At 41.2% G+C, this 15,416-nt stretch overlaps 1 protein-coding gene and 1 pseudogene across 17 annotated transcripts in view; both read right to left on the bottom strand.

The window, feature by feature from the left end:
* The window catches only part of LOC307186445 (uncharacterized protein), a 439,601-nt gene that overhangs the window by 246,837 nt on the left and 177,348 nt on the right, over nucleotides 1-15,416 (bottom strand). For 6 of the 16 annotated variants that reach the window (XR_013828326.1, XR_013828327.1, XR_013828328.1 and 3 more), the window contains exon 10: nucleotides 2,550-2,616. The exons of 6 other annotated variants lie outside the window; for them this stretch is intronic. Coding sequence is in view for 5 of the 10 variants with exons in the window: in XM_079921495.1 (XP_079777621.1) it covers nucleotides 2,550-2,616 (67 nt within the window). In the remaining 5 variants the exon portion in view is untranslated. Of the gene's footprint in view, nucleotides 1-1,908; nucleotides 2,617-2,670; nucleotides 3,140-7,837; nucleotides 7,907-15,416 lie in introns of those variants that run through there. 4 more of the 16 variants (XM_079921494.1, XM_079921490.1, XM_079921493.1 and 1 more) reach the window with 3 other exon arrangements.
* LOC307187089 (large ribosomal subunit protein uL23-like) lies at nucleotides 4,098-4,644 on the bottom strand (annotated as a pseudogene). The gene has a single exon. The product of its transcript is annotated as a large ribosomal subunit protein uL23-like (transcript).

A 15,416-nucleotide genomic window follows, 5' to 3' on the forward strand; every position in this document is an offset into this window, starting at 1 on the left:
TCTTTTCCCATGTTAGGGAAGTTTTTGACTATAATCTCTTCAAATATTTTCTCAGGTCATTTATCTGTCTCTTCTCCTTCTGGGACCCCTATAATGCAAATGTTGGTGCGTTTAATGTTTTCCCAGAGGTCTCTTAGAAATGTCTTCATTTCTTTTCATTCTGTTTTCTTTATTCTGTTCCACAGCAGTGAATTCCACCATTCTGTCTTACAGGTCACTCATCTGTTCTTCTGCCTCAGTGATTCTGCTATTGATTCCTTCTAGTATATTTTTCATTTCAGTTATTGTATTGTTTATCTGTTTGTTCTTTACTTCTTCTAGGTCTTTGTTAAACATTTCTTTCATCTTCTCTATCTTTGCCTCCATTCTTTTTCCGAGGTCCTGGATCATCTTCAATATCATTATTCTGAATTGTTTTTCACGAAATTTGCCTATCTCCACTTCATTTAATTGTTTTCTGGGGTTTTATCTTGGTCCTTCATCTGGTACATAGTCCTCTGCCTTTCATTTTGTCTATCTTTCTGTAAATGTGGTTTTCGTTTCACAGGCTACAGGATTGTAGTTCTTCTTGCTTCTGCTGTCTGCCCTCTGGTGGATGAGGCTATCTAAGGGGTTTGTGCAAGCTTCCTGATGGGAGGGACTGGTGGTGGGTAGAGCTGGGTGTTGCTCTGTGGGGCTAAGCTCCTTAAAACTTTAATCTGCTTGTCTGCTGATGGGTGGGGCTGAGTTCCCTCCCTGTTGGTTGTTGGTCTGAGGTGACCCAGCATTGGAGGCTACAGGCTCTTTGGTGGGGCTCATTGCAAACTCTGGGAGGGCTCATGCCAAGGAGCACTTCCCAGAACTTCTGCTGCCAGTGTCCTTGTCCCCGCAGTGAGCCACAGCCACCCCCGCCTCTGCAGGAGACCCTCCAACACTAACAGGTAGGTCGGTTCAGTCTCCTATGGGGTCACTGCTGCTTCCCCTGGGTCCCGATGCACACACTACTTTGTGTGTGCCCTCCAAGAGTGGAGTGTCTGTTTCCCCCAGTCCTGTCAAAGTCCTGCAACCAAATCCCACCAGCCTTCAAAGCCTGATTCTCTGGGAATTCCTCTTCCCATTGTCGGACCCACAGGTTGGGAAGCCTGACCTAGGGTTTAGAACCTTCACTCCAGTGTGTGGACTTTTGTGTTATAGTTGTTCTCTGATTTGTGAGTCACCCACCCAGCGGTTATGGGATTTGGTATTATTGTGATTGCGTCCCTCCTACCGTCTCATTGCAGCTTCTCCTTTGTCTTTGGATGTGGGGTATCTTTTTTAGTGAGTTCCAGTGTCTTCCTGTGGATGATTGTTCAGCAGTTAGTTGTGATTCCAGTGCTCTCGCAAGAGGGAGTGAGTGCACGTCCTTCTACTTTGCCATCTTGAACCAATCCCTCTGTTATGTTTTTATACAAGTTTCAACAAGACTTGCTATTTCTCCCAAGTGTAATCAATCACATGTCATTCTTTTCAGGTTTCTCTCAGCTGTTACCCTTGGCTCTGGGGTAACTGTGTGGAATTTCATGGCCCAAGCCAACACGGTGGCCTGTGTGGCATTTCCATTTCTCAAGCCTGGCAGGCGATGGAAAATGGGATTCAGTGAGTACACTTGGTCATTCATCTTGTAGGAACAGCATCCGTCATCTGTTGCTTTTTCTTCCTTTGCCACTGAGATCTTTCCTCTTATTTATAAGACATGAGATTTTATTGAATCTTAATGTTAATACAATGCACTAAAATTTGGCCTTATGTTCTCATTTTTCATTTCATGAAAAATAGAGCAAAATAAGCAGAAAATGGATTCTTAGTAGGTTCACCTCAAAATACGTCCAGTTCTGGGTTTCAGGATCCTGAAATGCATTAAATATCCAAAGCTAACAGGGGAAAAAAAATCCCAAACATAAGCCCATAATAAGAGACATATTTTAAGACTGTTTTTATAAGACTTTGTCCTTAAACCTTCCCTTGTACACTGTTGGTGGGAATGTAAGTTGGTGCAGCCACTGCGGAGAACAGTATGGAGGTTCCTCAAAAAACTAAAAATTGAACTACCATATGATCCAGCAATCCCACTCCTGGGTACATATCTAAAGAAATCTGAGGTGGATGGAGAAATAGGAAGTGAACTAAGATAATACAGTGTCATGAAAAATACAGAAGAAAAATGTTCAAGAAAGGGGAAATGATCTTCCATATGAAATGGTCTGTTTATAATACTGTCCCTTCTCAAAGACTCATTCAATTAAAATACCTTTCTCCCAAAAGTGCTCATTTCTGCAGAGCTTTCTACAGTGTCAAGTAAAAAGAATTCCATCTGTTCTTAGATCTTTTTTTTTCCCTTTCTGCTCCAGGGCAAGGTCTCACACCTACAACAGAGTTAGTATGCAAAATGTTTTCAACCACCAACTCGCCCCTGACTGAGCAGATGCAGGTGAGACAGCATCTTCTACGTGATCTCAAAATCCTATCCCATCTGCTGCTTTGGTGGCATTTGGAACTGTCCAGAGGATCCAGGTCTCATGGGTATCACTTACCTCCCCAAAGCAGCTGGGAAGTGAGTAGCGAGAGCCCAAGGATGCCACGACAAGCAGAAAAACTTCCCTAGGTGAAGAGATGAAGGGAAGTCAGGATATATGACAGTTTCTTGAACCTCCCTCTGAAACTTGTAAATCTGAAATTGAATCCACTTTATGGTTCCAACATCATCACTGAAGCCAAGATTGCTCCTAAATTACCCAACTTGTATTGCAGATGACAATGTGCGGGGTTAGTGATTTTGCTTTAAAAATAAATAAGTAATTGTTCTCCTTCCTTGAAAAGATGAAATAGTGAATAGGCAGGGTACACTACTTTTTAATTTGGGGAACATCTGTCAGCCAGAACCTTGTCAGGGAAATTGCAATGTCAGGCTAAGAAATGCTTTAACGCTCCATGGCAGAAGAGGTGTGTGACAGCGAAGCTTGATCTAGCTGGCCCGAGAGCCCGGCAGGAGGCCCTGAATCACAGAACAGCAGGAGCTTTGAGATGCCCTTGATTTCAGAGCTCCCTACAACTTCTGAGGCGCTCCATCACCCCTTCCACACTGGGTGACCTTGCTGGCTGGGCGAGTTCCCCACATCATCCCCTAGAGACAGAGATTAAGAATGCTGTTATGAAAGAGAAAGACAAATACCATATGATAACACTTACATGTGGAATTTAAAATATGACACAAATGAACCTATCTATGAAACAGAAACAGAATCACAGACATAGAGAACAGACTGATGGTTGTCAAGGGGGAGGGGATTGGGGGAGGGTTGGAGTGGGAGGTTGGGGTTAGCAGATATAAGTTTTTTTGTTTTTTTTTTTTTTGCGGTACGCGGGCCTCTCACTGTTGTGGCCTCTCCTGTTGCGAAGCACAGGCTCCGGACACGCAGGCTCAGCGGCCATGGCTCACGGGCCCAGCTGCTCCGCGGCATGTGGGATCCTCCTGGACCAGGGCACGAACCTGTGTCCCCTGCATTGGCAGGCGGACTCTCAACCACTGCGCCACCAGGGAAGCCCTCTGCAGTATTTTTAAACTGCAGGATTCATCTTAGTTCTGCATCCTACATGCACTGTCTTAGATGCTGCAGGTGAACGTCTGTTCTCTGCACCCAGATCATAAACCCCTGAGGACACCAGCTCTCTTGGGATGACTTCATATCACCTACAGCTTTAGCTCCAGGCCACGCCACCAAGTCCTCTTAATCGCCACCACCCAAGGCTGGAGGTTATGCAGAGACATTTGGCAAGACACAAGCAATAAAAAACAAAAGGCTCAAAGAATTTTCTTTTACTATTCAAAAGAAATGCGCATTTACCTCCATTAACACTTTGCCAATTAAATTCATGCTGCTAATATCCATGAAGAAAGAAACTCCACTTGAGGAAAAGATAGTTCCTGAGTCTTTCACAAAGTCCAAGAAAGAATCTCTTAACATAGAACCACTTCTTTTTTTCTTCATCATCAAAATGACCATAATTTCCACCAGATGATGTTTATCAGATCAGATCACCTGTCATTCTAAGTAGGCTGGAAATGTGCCTCTTTCCTTCCTTCTTCCCTTCCTTCCTTCCTCTCTTTCTTTCAAGAGTGAAAATTTTCATATTTAGGATGAGCTGGCTGGACTCAGCTTAGATGACCCCAATTTTGTTGGCAACATCCAAAGCATCATAGTCAGGAACCAGTGGACCATATGCCTTCTCTCCATCAGGCCTGATCAGGGCACTGACCTTGGCCGGGTCAATGTCATAGAGATTTTTCACAGCCTGTTTAATCTGGTGCTTGTTGGTGTTGACAACCAAAACGAACACAAGTGTGTTGCTGTCGTCTCTCTTCTTCATGGCTGACTGGGTGGTGACGGGGAACTTAATGATGGCGTAGTGGTCAAGCCTGTTTCTCCCAGGGGCGCTCTTTCGAGGATATTTGGGCTGCCTCCTGCAACGTTTTGGGCTGCCGGAAGGTAGGTGACATCTGGATTTTTTTTTTTTTGTGGCTGTGGATGCCTTTCGACACTGCTTTCTTGGCCTTCAAAGCCTTTGCTTTGGCTGCAGTTTTGAGAGGGGCGGGGTTTCCTTCTTCGCCTTCAGCACCATCTTCGTGAAAAGGGTGTCTTTCTTTCCTTTTCATAACAGTGCCAGGTGCTGTTCTAGATTCTGAGATTACTGTGGTGAATAGGACAAAAACTCTGCCCTGATTGAGCTGACATTCCAATAGGAGAAATAAGACAATACCTGTATGAATAAGGAATGATAATCATGTTGCGATCTGTGCTACGGAGAAAGATTAATTAGGGAAAGGAACTAGAGAAAAATGGGAGAATAAAGAGACAGAGTGTGATCAGATGATATTTGAATGGAAACTTGAAAACAGTGAGGGAGCCAGCAGTGCTCAAGTAAAGAGCACCCAGACAGAGGGAACAGCAAGTGCAAAGGCCCTGGGGCATATCTCATTTGATGTGTATAAGGAATAATCCAGAGCAGCAGAATGAGCAAGGAGTATGGGAGATCCTTCACCAGGAACCAAATCAGTGGTGACTTGATCTTCGACTTCAGCCCCCAGGACTGTGAGAATAAATGTCTGTTGTTTAAGCCACACAGTCTATGACATTTGTTATAAAGGCCTAACACAGGTGTTAAGGAAATACCAAAGGTGCACGAAGGATGGTGTGACCATAGAGAAGTGGAGAAAAACCTCCCAAACAAGATGACCTTTAGCAGGTGCTTTTAGTCACTTCTACCTCTTAAACAAATTTCTATCATTTAATGGAAGTGCTGGCTGAGATAATTTAGTGCAAGTTCATTGTTCTTCAAAACCATATTCTTATGTATACACTTTTATTTTATACAGTCTTTGCATGAATGCCCAGAATTCACACCACACCTGGCTTCATTAAGATATTTTTGCAACTCTTTTTATTCAATAAATGTAATAGCATTTTTTGAACTTCAATTAATTCAGTGATCATTGACTCTACCTCTTTTATAAAGTAACTGTTATGAGTATGTTCCTTGGGAGGAAAACTCTCCAAGAATAGACATTCTTATGAAATATATTTTGTCCTGTGCTCATTTTGTTCATTCTTCTGCCTAAAGCCCGTTAGCCATGTACGTCCTAAGAAGGAAAAAGGGGTCAAAGTCCTTCTATTGAAATATTTTCTGTGCTAGAAACCCATCAGCCTTTTTAGCAAGTAAGAGAAATCGAAAAAGGAGAAATAAATTTGTGTTCTCCAAAGTAAAGAAGCAGGAGGTGAGTTTCTCAAGTGGGCTAAATTAAGGCTTCTGGAGCTGAAGTTTCCATCGCAGTTTTACAGATTTTGTTGATGGAAATGTGTTTGTTGTTTAGCTTCATTTTGCTACCTTGTTCCACAGTAAGGAAAGTCACACAGCTTGCAATACTGAGAAACTTATTAGAATCCTGTGGTGTTTGCCAGCTTCCATTTTCACACAGTAGAGCCAATGTGAGGGGAAGGATGGAGCTGCAAACAGGAAATGTGAAACCCCTGCAAGAATTCACGGCTGGAGATGGCAGCGCCAGGCTGCCAGAAAGCACCTTCCCACCTTGGCATCCTCCTCCTCAAAAAAAAAAAGGTAATTTCAGGGTTGGTCTTGACTGGAAAATTGCATCTAGAGTTGAGGTTTTAGCGGAGGATTGGAACTGCACAATAGAGTTAAGAAACTGCTGTGGAAATGCCAACAGATTTTTAGATTCATTTTAATGATTTCAGCTTACTTCAAAGGGCCTTTGAATCATCAGATGGTTTCAAAATGCCAAGTAGGACCGCTGGGAAATGGGGCTGAAGTGAGAAAAAGCCGTGCTAAGTCAATAAATGTGTTTGTCTTTATTCAGTTGTGAGGCATCTTTGCCAATATTCCTAACAGGCACACTAGGAAAACCTAGTACAAAAATCACAGAGGTGCAAAACTGACACCAAAAATCAATTAGAGACATAAGCTCTGGGAAATATAAATTGGAGCAAATGAAAAAAATTAGATTAAAATTCCCAGAAGTACTAGAGAAAACTACAGATCCACACCAAAGAGAGAAGCCAGTGGATAACCAATAAATTAAACAGATAATTAAAGGAAAAAAGTCCTAAAATAACATTTCATTTTCTATTGAAGAAAAAAAAAAAGCAGCTCTTTAGCATGCGGATCTGTCCACATGGCTTAGAACTACAGCACTGGCTGGAGAAAATGCCACAAGTGAACATCCTGAGTTTCCTAATGACACTCATCTGTTCCACTGGGTTACAGAGTCACCAAGGAGAGAGCTATATGCTTATGAATGACAAATCTATACTGTTTGGTAGAGGAAAACTGCCTTTTCTCCCATTTCCTTTGATCGGCTATTTTAACCTAAGAATGTAAGATTGGTATAGTTTTCCAAGTGTCAACCTGATTCAGAAGAAAACTCTGACTCAACCAATATCTGTCCTAAATAATTCTTGCTAATATAGGCCCTAAGGTCTCACTGGTGTGCTCATTAACAAAACTCCGACAAAACTTCTAAGTTCTTCTATATTATTTTAAATAAGTAACAGGAACAGTTGAAAAATACTCTCTTTGCTAGAAAATCAGATCATTATATAAATGCCTAAAGTTCTCTTTGACCTTTGACCCAAACCAGGCTCTTGCCAACTCCTGCTAGTTTGCCTGGGTATTTGATCCCTTGTCTCCAGCACATACACATTAGACACAGGTATTTTGTGGTGTTTGTGTTTCACAAGTGGAATCATATTATATATACTTTTCTGAATGTTGTTTTTGTTTACTGATCATGGGATATGGAACTTTCCATGCTCATACAAACAGACCTGCCTCAATCTTTTTGATCAATGCATAGTATTTCTTGTGAATTTTACTATGTATTTTGCCATCTTCCATTGGCAGACACAAGTTTTTTATAGTTATCTGCTCTTATGAAAACTCTTCAATGAGCACCTTTTCACATGCCTCCTTGGGCACCCCTCAGCATGTTTCTTCCAGAGTACAGACAGACAAGAGAAATGTCTTACGCTTTTTTTTAATTAATTTCTATTGGAGTATGGTTGCTTTACAATGTTGTGTTAGCCTCCACTGCACAACAAAATGAATCAGCCGTACACATATAGATATCCCCTCCCTTTTGGACTTCCCTATAGGTTACCACAGTGCATTAGGTAGAGTTCCCTGTGCTATACAGCATGTTCCCATCAGTTGTCTATTTTATACATAGTATCAACAATGTATGTGTGTTAATCCCAGTCTCCCAATTCCTCCCACCCCACCCCTTTCCCCCTTGGTATCCATACATTTTGTTCTCTATGTCTGTGCTTTTTAATCACTGTGCTAAAATAGCAAAGAGTGAAGAACGGCATGTAGGCACCTGTTGGAATAAAAGAAATAAAATTACAATCTTCCCAAAGAGCACCAGAAAGCTATAGCAGATTGATTTGGTGCAGATTCTTAAAAGTCAAAGATTCCTGAGCTCAAACCTCAGTCCGAGTTCCACAATGAAAACAGTCTGCATCCATCTATGGAAATGGCAAAATACATCATAAAATACCTAAAGAATGCTATGTAACTGATTAAAAAAATGAGGCGGATCTAGATATACTAACAAGGAAGAGTGTAACTTTGTGTAACTTTTAAAAGTTTACTTAACTTTTCCAAGCCTTAGTTTCAATGTGGAAATAATATTTTTTAAATGTATCTACAGCATAGAGTTGCTGTACAGATTAAATGATAGAATAGTTACAAAGTACTTAGTGCACCACCTGACACAGTGTAAGTGCTCAATAAATATTAGCTTGCATTATAATTCTTAATGTGTCCCAAGATGGTGGAGATATTTGAACAACTCAAGGCCACTTATTAATGTCAGTCATTTATGAAGCTTCTATTATATGAACAAGGTTTCATGCTACCTGATTAGAAGAAAACACAGGTGAATGAAACAATCTTTGTCCTTGAGGGTCCTGGGAATATATTGGGGAATATAAATCATTTCCACACTAACCTTAATTTAAAAAGGAATGTAGTAAAAAGTAGCATAAGAGGATGTCATAATAGACTGCTACTATTTTATCTGCCCAGCACTACACCCTCCTTTGAGAAATAGCATCCCCCTTCTTTGGAAGAAGTGTTCCTCCTCCAATCCCAACACTGATGTGAGGAGAGTCAATTATAGATATCAACTGGCCACAACTGATAGGTCAGGAAATATACATGTGACTTAGACATGTGACCCAAGCCAGGCCAATGAGAGAATTTTTCACGCTAAGAACGAAGGGAAAGGGGTGGATCTTCTCTAATGGCAAAGGCATCAGATGGGAGGCTTGGATGCTCTTTGCAGGAGCACAGTGACAAGAGCAGAAGCAAAAACAAAGAAAGACATGATGGGATTTGAGTCCTGGTTCTGGAGGTCCAGCCTCAACCCTGCCTTTTGGTGACGGCATGGGATTATCATTAGTTCTATGACAGCAGGGATTCTATATGTTTTTATGTACTAATGTATCCCTAGCATCTAGAACAATGCCTGGCACAAAGTACGCATTCACTACATATTTCCTGAATGGATGAATAAGATCCTGTAATAGATGCCTCTTTTTTCTAAGCAAGTTAAAATGTTATTCTTTCCTTGCAACCAAATCCAGAATTATTCTTGGTAAAGTGGAATTTTTTACAATCCTACCTTAGAAGGAAGAGAAAGGGAGGCAAGGAGTAAGGAAATATACGTCAGAATGCTATCCTGGGCCACTCGGATTGTGGCTCCAGATACAGCTCCAGACCAGATCCTGTCAGAGTCCTGTCCACAACAAACCCAGAGGTATTTCGAGTTTGGGTTATTAAAACCTCTCATGTAGGATTCAGTCTGGTTTAATAAACCACAGGTCTGTCTACTTGGTTTCCAAGACCACAGATTTTAGAAACTGGAAATCAAAAGACAGTCTGTCCATAAACAAAATGAAATAATGTCATTTGCATCAACATGGATGGACCTAGAGAATGTCATACTGAGTGAAGTAAGTCAGACAGAAAAAGACAGATATCATATAATATAGCTTATATGTGAAATTTTTTAAAAAAAGGTACAAATGGACTTATTTATAAAACAGAAACAGAGTGACAGATGTAAAAAATAAATTTATGGTTACCAAGGGGGTAAGGTGTCGGGGAGGAATAAATTGGGAGATTGGGATTAATATATATGCACTATTATATATATAATAGATAACTAATAAGGACCTACTGTATAGCACAGGGAACTCTACTGAATACTGTGTAATGAACCGTATGGGCAAAGAATCTAAAAAAGAGTGGATATATGTAAAAACAAAAACAAAACAAAAAAACACCACTCTGCCATTTGCCTACCTCCATCCCTCCTATTTGTATATGTCTTCTTATTTATCCTTCAATGGATCAACATATAAATAACTGTCCACGCTGTTAGAGACTGGCGGAAATCTAAGAGGCTGGCACTGAGCTCACTGTCAGTAGGAAATTCACATGAATGAGCTCGGATTGGCAGTGGTTTGATGTAATGTCCAGGGATTGAATAACTTGCAAATCCCCCAGCAGATATGAAACACACAGCTTACTGAGAATTCCATCATTATTGAAAAAATGCACAATATAAGTCAATGTGCATGACAGGTTGAGACATCAGTATACTAAAACAAAATAAAAGATTGCCTCTCTGGACAGTTTATCCAACTGGCCTGAGAAGGTTCCTTGAATGGCATTATATATGTTTTATTCTTTAACACTACTGACTACCTAACATAGGCTGAGAACTATAATAGGAGTTGTTGGGCAGAGAAGAAAAATCGAGTACAGATCTCAGTCTGCAAACTAATACTCTAGCAGACGGCTAAGACATATTCACCAATTGTCACATACTTTTGACCAAATGTAAAATTCAGAGGCAAGCCAAATGTGAAAATGAGAGACGAATGAAAACATTTGGATATTGAAATCTATTAAGGAATGACACAAATGGGAAATCCTTGAATGTGTGCTGTAAAAGTGGGCCTGGCATTGATGACTTTATTTCTCCAAGTGTGTATGCTTTGACCCAGTTTCTATTATTTGCTGAATAATTCAACATGATGGCCATCTGATTCAGACGGCTATGGCCAGCATCTATGGTAGCTATTACTGGGAGGATTCCTCCAAAAGACAACAAGTAGAATCATTTCACCCACGAGAACAGTAAAGCAGAGCGATGCCACACTGGCTGATAAGAGGTCCCTGAATACTGAAGTGGATCAGGTCTTAGAGACCATCTTCTAGACCAGGGTTCCACAGAGTGAGGTCTTGGCAGCAGCGGCAGCAGGATCACCTGGGAACTTGTCAGAAGTGTACGTTCTTGGTCCCATCCCAGACCCACCGAATTAGAAACTTCGAGGTGGGGGTCCATCAATCTGTGTTTTAACAAGCCCTCCAGGTTATTTTGGTGCACACCCAAGTTTGAGAACCACTGATCTAGGTAGTTTCGTACTTTGGAGATGACCACAGTGATCCCCAGAGGTAAAACAAGTGGGCCAAAAAGAATGACAAGAACTGGGTGGAAATCTCACACAGCACAAAATAAGGTTGCTACTGGAATACCAGAGAACCACCACCTCAAGCCTCAGTATTTTTATTAGTCAAGCTTTTCACAGGAATTACTTGACCCTGTTAAACTGGATAACTTTGTGTGTCTGTGTGTGTGTGTGTGTGTGTGTGTGTGTGTGTGTGTGTGTATTTATACACATATGGGTTGAAGTGTAAGGAAACCTCAAGAGGTAGTGTAATAACTTAGAGCTGGTAAGATCAGAAAAGCAGGTACCACTCATAGGCCTAAAGGGGGAAAGGGACAAAGGGAAGAAGCCATGTAGACAAGGAGGCCTTCAAAAGTGCAGTGACAACATTGTAAATCAACTACACTTCAATAAATAAATAAAGCTGAAAACAAAAACAAAAAATAACAACAACAAAAACATTGTACTGGAGATTTTAGCCAGTGCAATCAGGCAAGGAAAAGAAATAAAAGGTATCCAGATTGGAAAGGAAAAATAAAAGAAAGAAAGAAAATAAGTGCAATGATTTTACTCATGGGACACAGCCAGCCTGAGGCCGTCTCACAGGGAGGAATCAAAGTGTCAAAAATCTCTGACCTCACTCTCCACACTCCCTCTGATTGTATCAGGGCTTCCTTCTGGGTCAACCCAATTGGAAGCCAGAAGGCAAAGGAACTCGTGGGTATAATCCAGATAAGCTGCCTCCCCAGGCAGAGAGTGGGGTGAGGGAAAAGATGGAGGTGAACTTGCAAGGGTATATGGGAGCTGTTTGACACAATAGTCAAGAATGGCCAGAGATTTCTGGAAGTCACAGCAAAAACTAGAAATTCTTCTCCCTCTTCTGTACTCCAATTGCTTTCTTCTCAAAAAGGTATCAAACACCCAAACCACTCAGCCATCCAGAAAATAGTTGTATTTCATTGCTAGTTTTCCCTAATGCTTGTTCTTATCTTCTTTATCAGTAAAGAAGATAAGAACAGCCTTGTCTTCTTATTTAGCTGGGAGTGTGCTCATCACACCTGGCAGATATGTTTCCTGTACAGTTAGGTAGACAATGTGACTAGGTTCTAGCCAATGGTACACAAGTATGAGTGATGTCCATAACTACAGGGATGGTTCTTAAAGCACCTCCTTCCAGCTGACTGTGAATTCAGGCAAAGTGGCTGGCATTCTGAGCTGTCTTGGATCATAGCTGATTTTGACAAGGATTGTATCACACTGCAGGGGCAACAAGCTGGAAGGAGCCTGCACTTTTTAAAACTTTATTTATTTATTTTTGGCTGTGTTGGGTCTTCATTGCTGCACATGGGCTTTCTCTAGTTGCAGTGAGCGGGGGCTACTCTTCATTGTGGTGCGCGGGCTTCTCATTGCGGTGGCTTCTCTTGTTGTGGAGCACGGGCTCTAGGAGCACAGGCTTCAGTAGTTGTGGTGCATGGGCTTAGTTGCTCCATGACATGTGGGATCCTCGCGGACCAGGAATCAAACCCTTGTCCCCTGCATGGGCAGGCAGATTCTTAACCACTGTGCCACCAGGGAAGTCCCGGAGGCTGCACTTCTGACACCAGGGAACACGAGACCAACCCTGGGTTGACTCTCTCTCCACTTTGTAAGTGGGTGGAAAAATAAATTCTTATATTCTTAAGCCATTTATTTCGTGGTTCCTATCGCTTGAATCTAATTATGACTAACATAATCTTTAAGTTCTAACATGGAAAAATCAGCAAAGGCATGCATTAAGTGTTAAATTATGCCACCACCACCCACCTAAATTCATATAAAGAAGCCCTAACCCCTAGTAAACTGAAAATAGAGCTACAATATGATCCAGCAATCCCACTCCTGGGCATATATCCAGAGAAAAGCATAATTTGAAAAGACACATGCACCCCTATGTTCATTGCAGCACTATTTACAATAGCCAGGACATGGAAGCAACCTAAATGTCCATCAACAGATGAACAGATAAAGAAGATGTGGAATACTATTAGTACAGTAGTATTCCACATCTTCTTTATCTACTACTAGTAATGCTACTTTTAGTAGCATTACTAGTAGCAATGGAATACTACTCAGCCATAAAAAAAGAATGAAATAATGCCATTTGCAGCAACATGGATGGACCTAGAGGTTATCATACTAAGTGTAGTAAGTCAGAAAAAGACAAATATCATATAATATCACTTATATGTGGAATCCAAAAAAATTACACAAATGAACTTAATTACAAAACAGAAACAGACTCACAGACTTTGAAAACAAACTTATGGCTACCAAAGGAGAAAGGTCAGGGGTAGGGATAAATTAGGAGTTTGGTGTCAACATATACACACTACTCTATATAAAACAGATAATCAACAAGGACCTACTGTATAGCACAGGAAACTCTACCCAATATTCTGTAATAACCTAAATGGGAAAAGAATCTGAAAAAGAATGGATATATGTATATGTATGGCTGAATCCCTTTGCTGTACACCTGAAACTAACACAACACTGTAAATCAACTATACTCCAATATAAAAAAATTAAATTAAAATAAACAAAAAAAATTTTAAATAATAAAAAGAATCCCTAACCCCTAGTACCTCAGAATATGACTATTTGGAATAGAGCCTTTAAAAATGTGATTAAGCGAAAATGAGGCTGTTAGGGTAGGCCCTAACCCACACCGCCTACTGTCTTTACAAGCAGAGGAGACTAGCATACACAGACACCAGGGATAAGTGCACACAGTGTGTGGGACCCTGTGAGCTCACAGGAGGAAGGCAGCCATCTGCAAGCCAAGGAGAGAGGCCTCAGGAGAAAGCAAACCTTGACCTTGGACTTCACTCCTCCAGACCCTGAGAAAATAAATCTCTGTTGTTTAAGCCACTCAGTCTGCAGTGTTTTGTTATGGCAGCCCTAGCAAACTAAGACAGCATGTTATTAGGTTAAAGAAAAAAACAGCAAAATGCAGAATGATAGTATTCATTATTTATGGGTAATATGCTGAAGTATAAAAATGTATAAACAAAGATCTGGAAATATACACCAAAATTTAAAAAAAGATGACCATTGTTAAAACTGGGGAGTTAGTGGGGTACTGGGGATGGAGGTTAATGGGGAATTTCACCTCATCTATAGGGAAAATGTATTCAAGATTCAATGTGAAATTAATATTTTTAAAAATCTATTTACTTCTTCTCTGGTATCGGCAGGACTTTGATTCTGCTGAGTTCTTATATTTGAAATCCAAGGCCTCTGCCCACGGTGGTGGCATGCAGTATAAAGAGAATCTCCCAGAGCTGAGTAACGTGTTTGGTGCTGGTCATGTTTCCTAGAAGTGAACCATGGTAGCCCAGGCTACCATGTACTTGGGGTACATGATCTGCAAAGCTGTGGGAGAGCCATTAGGGACTGATGCCCATAGGGCTGTGGAGTCCTGTTTATACAGATTACATGCTGAGTTGTCTGGGATCAAACCAGGAAATATAGGAAAGTGGTACCATAATGGAAAAGAATATAGAAAAGAACATACATGTGTGTGTGGCTGAGTCACTTTACTGTACAGCAGAAATTAGCAAAACATTGTAAATCAACTATGCTTCAATTAAAAAAAAAAGAAATATAGAGAAGTGGCAACGGGTTCAATGATCAGGAACGTGTTGTAATGTGGCTTACATTAGAGAGGGAAAAAGGGGGACTGCCCTGGCGGTCCAGTGGTTACGACCTGGCGCTTTCACTGCCAGGGCCCTGGTTCAATCCGCGGTTGGGGAACTAAGAGCCCACAAGCTGCACAGAGCGGCCAAAAAAGTAAATGGGAGAGAGAGGGAAAGAAAGTCCTTCAGCTAGAAATTAGAGTAATGATTTTGATATTAGGTCTTGGATTGCCCCAGGAGGGACACATTTTGAAACTGCACATGGAATTATTTCGGTCAAGACAGAGATGTAGAGAACAAGCTTTCTTGGGATGGGTGCTTCCCACATCCACGTTCCCACAGAAGAGAAGAGAAGTGGTCCCTGAAGGAAGAGATATCCAGGATGTGGCATACAGAGATGTACCCTGAGACTTGTGCTATTACAGGAATAGCACAGATTTATAATTAGAGCAGCCAATGAATCACAAAGGACGTGGTAACATGGCAACCCTTAGAACAATGGGATGAGGAAATAGGTCACAGCTCTACCTGGCAGTGGGAAAATGTTATTTCTGAATCCAGCACCTGGGCCCGGTTAAGAGACGGTTACCCTGGAAAGAAAGGATTAGAGGTTGCAGGTTTACATGGTTTAGTGAGAGGAGTTTTAATAATAGAGGATATAGCTATTCCTGTGACAGTTGTGTATTAAGGC

The sequence above is a fragment of the Stenella coeruleoalba genome (genome assembly GCF_951394435.1).
Source record: "Stenella coeruleoalba genome assembly, chromosome: 5".
NCBI lineage: Eukaryota > Metazoa > Chordata > Mammalia > Artiodactyla > Delphinidae > Stenella > Stenella coeruleoalba.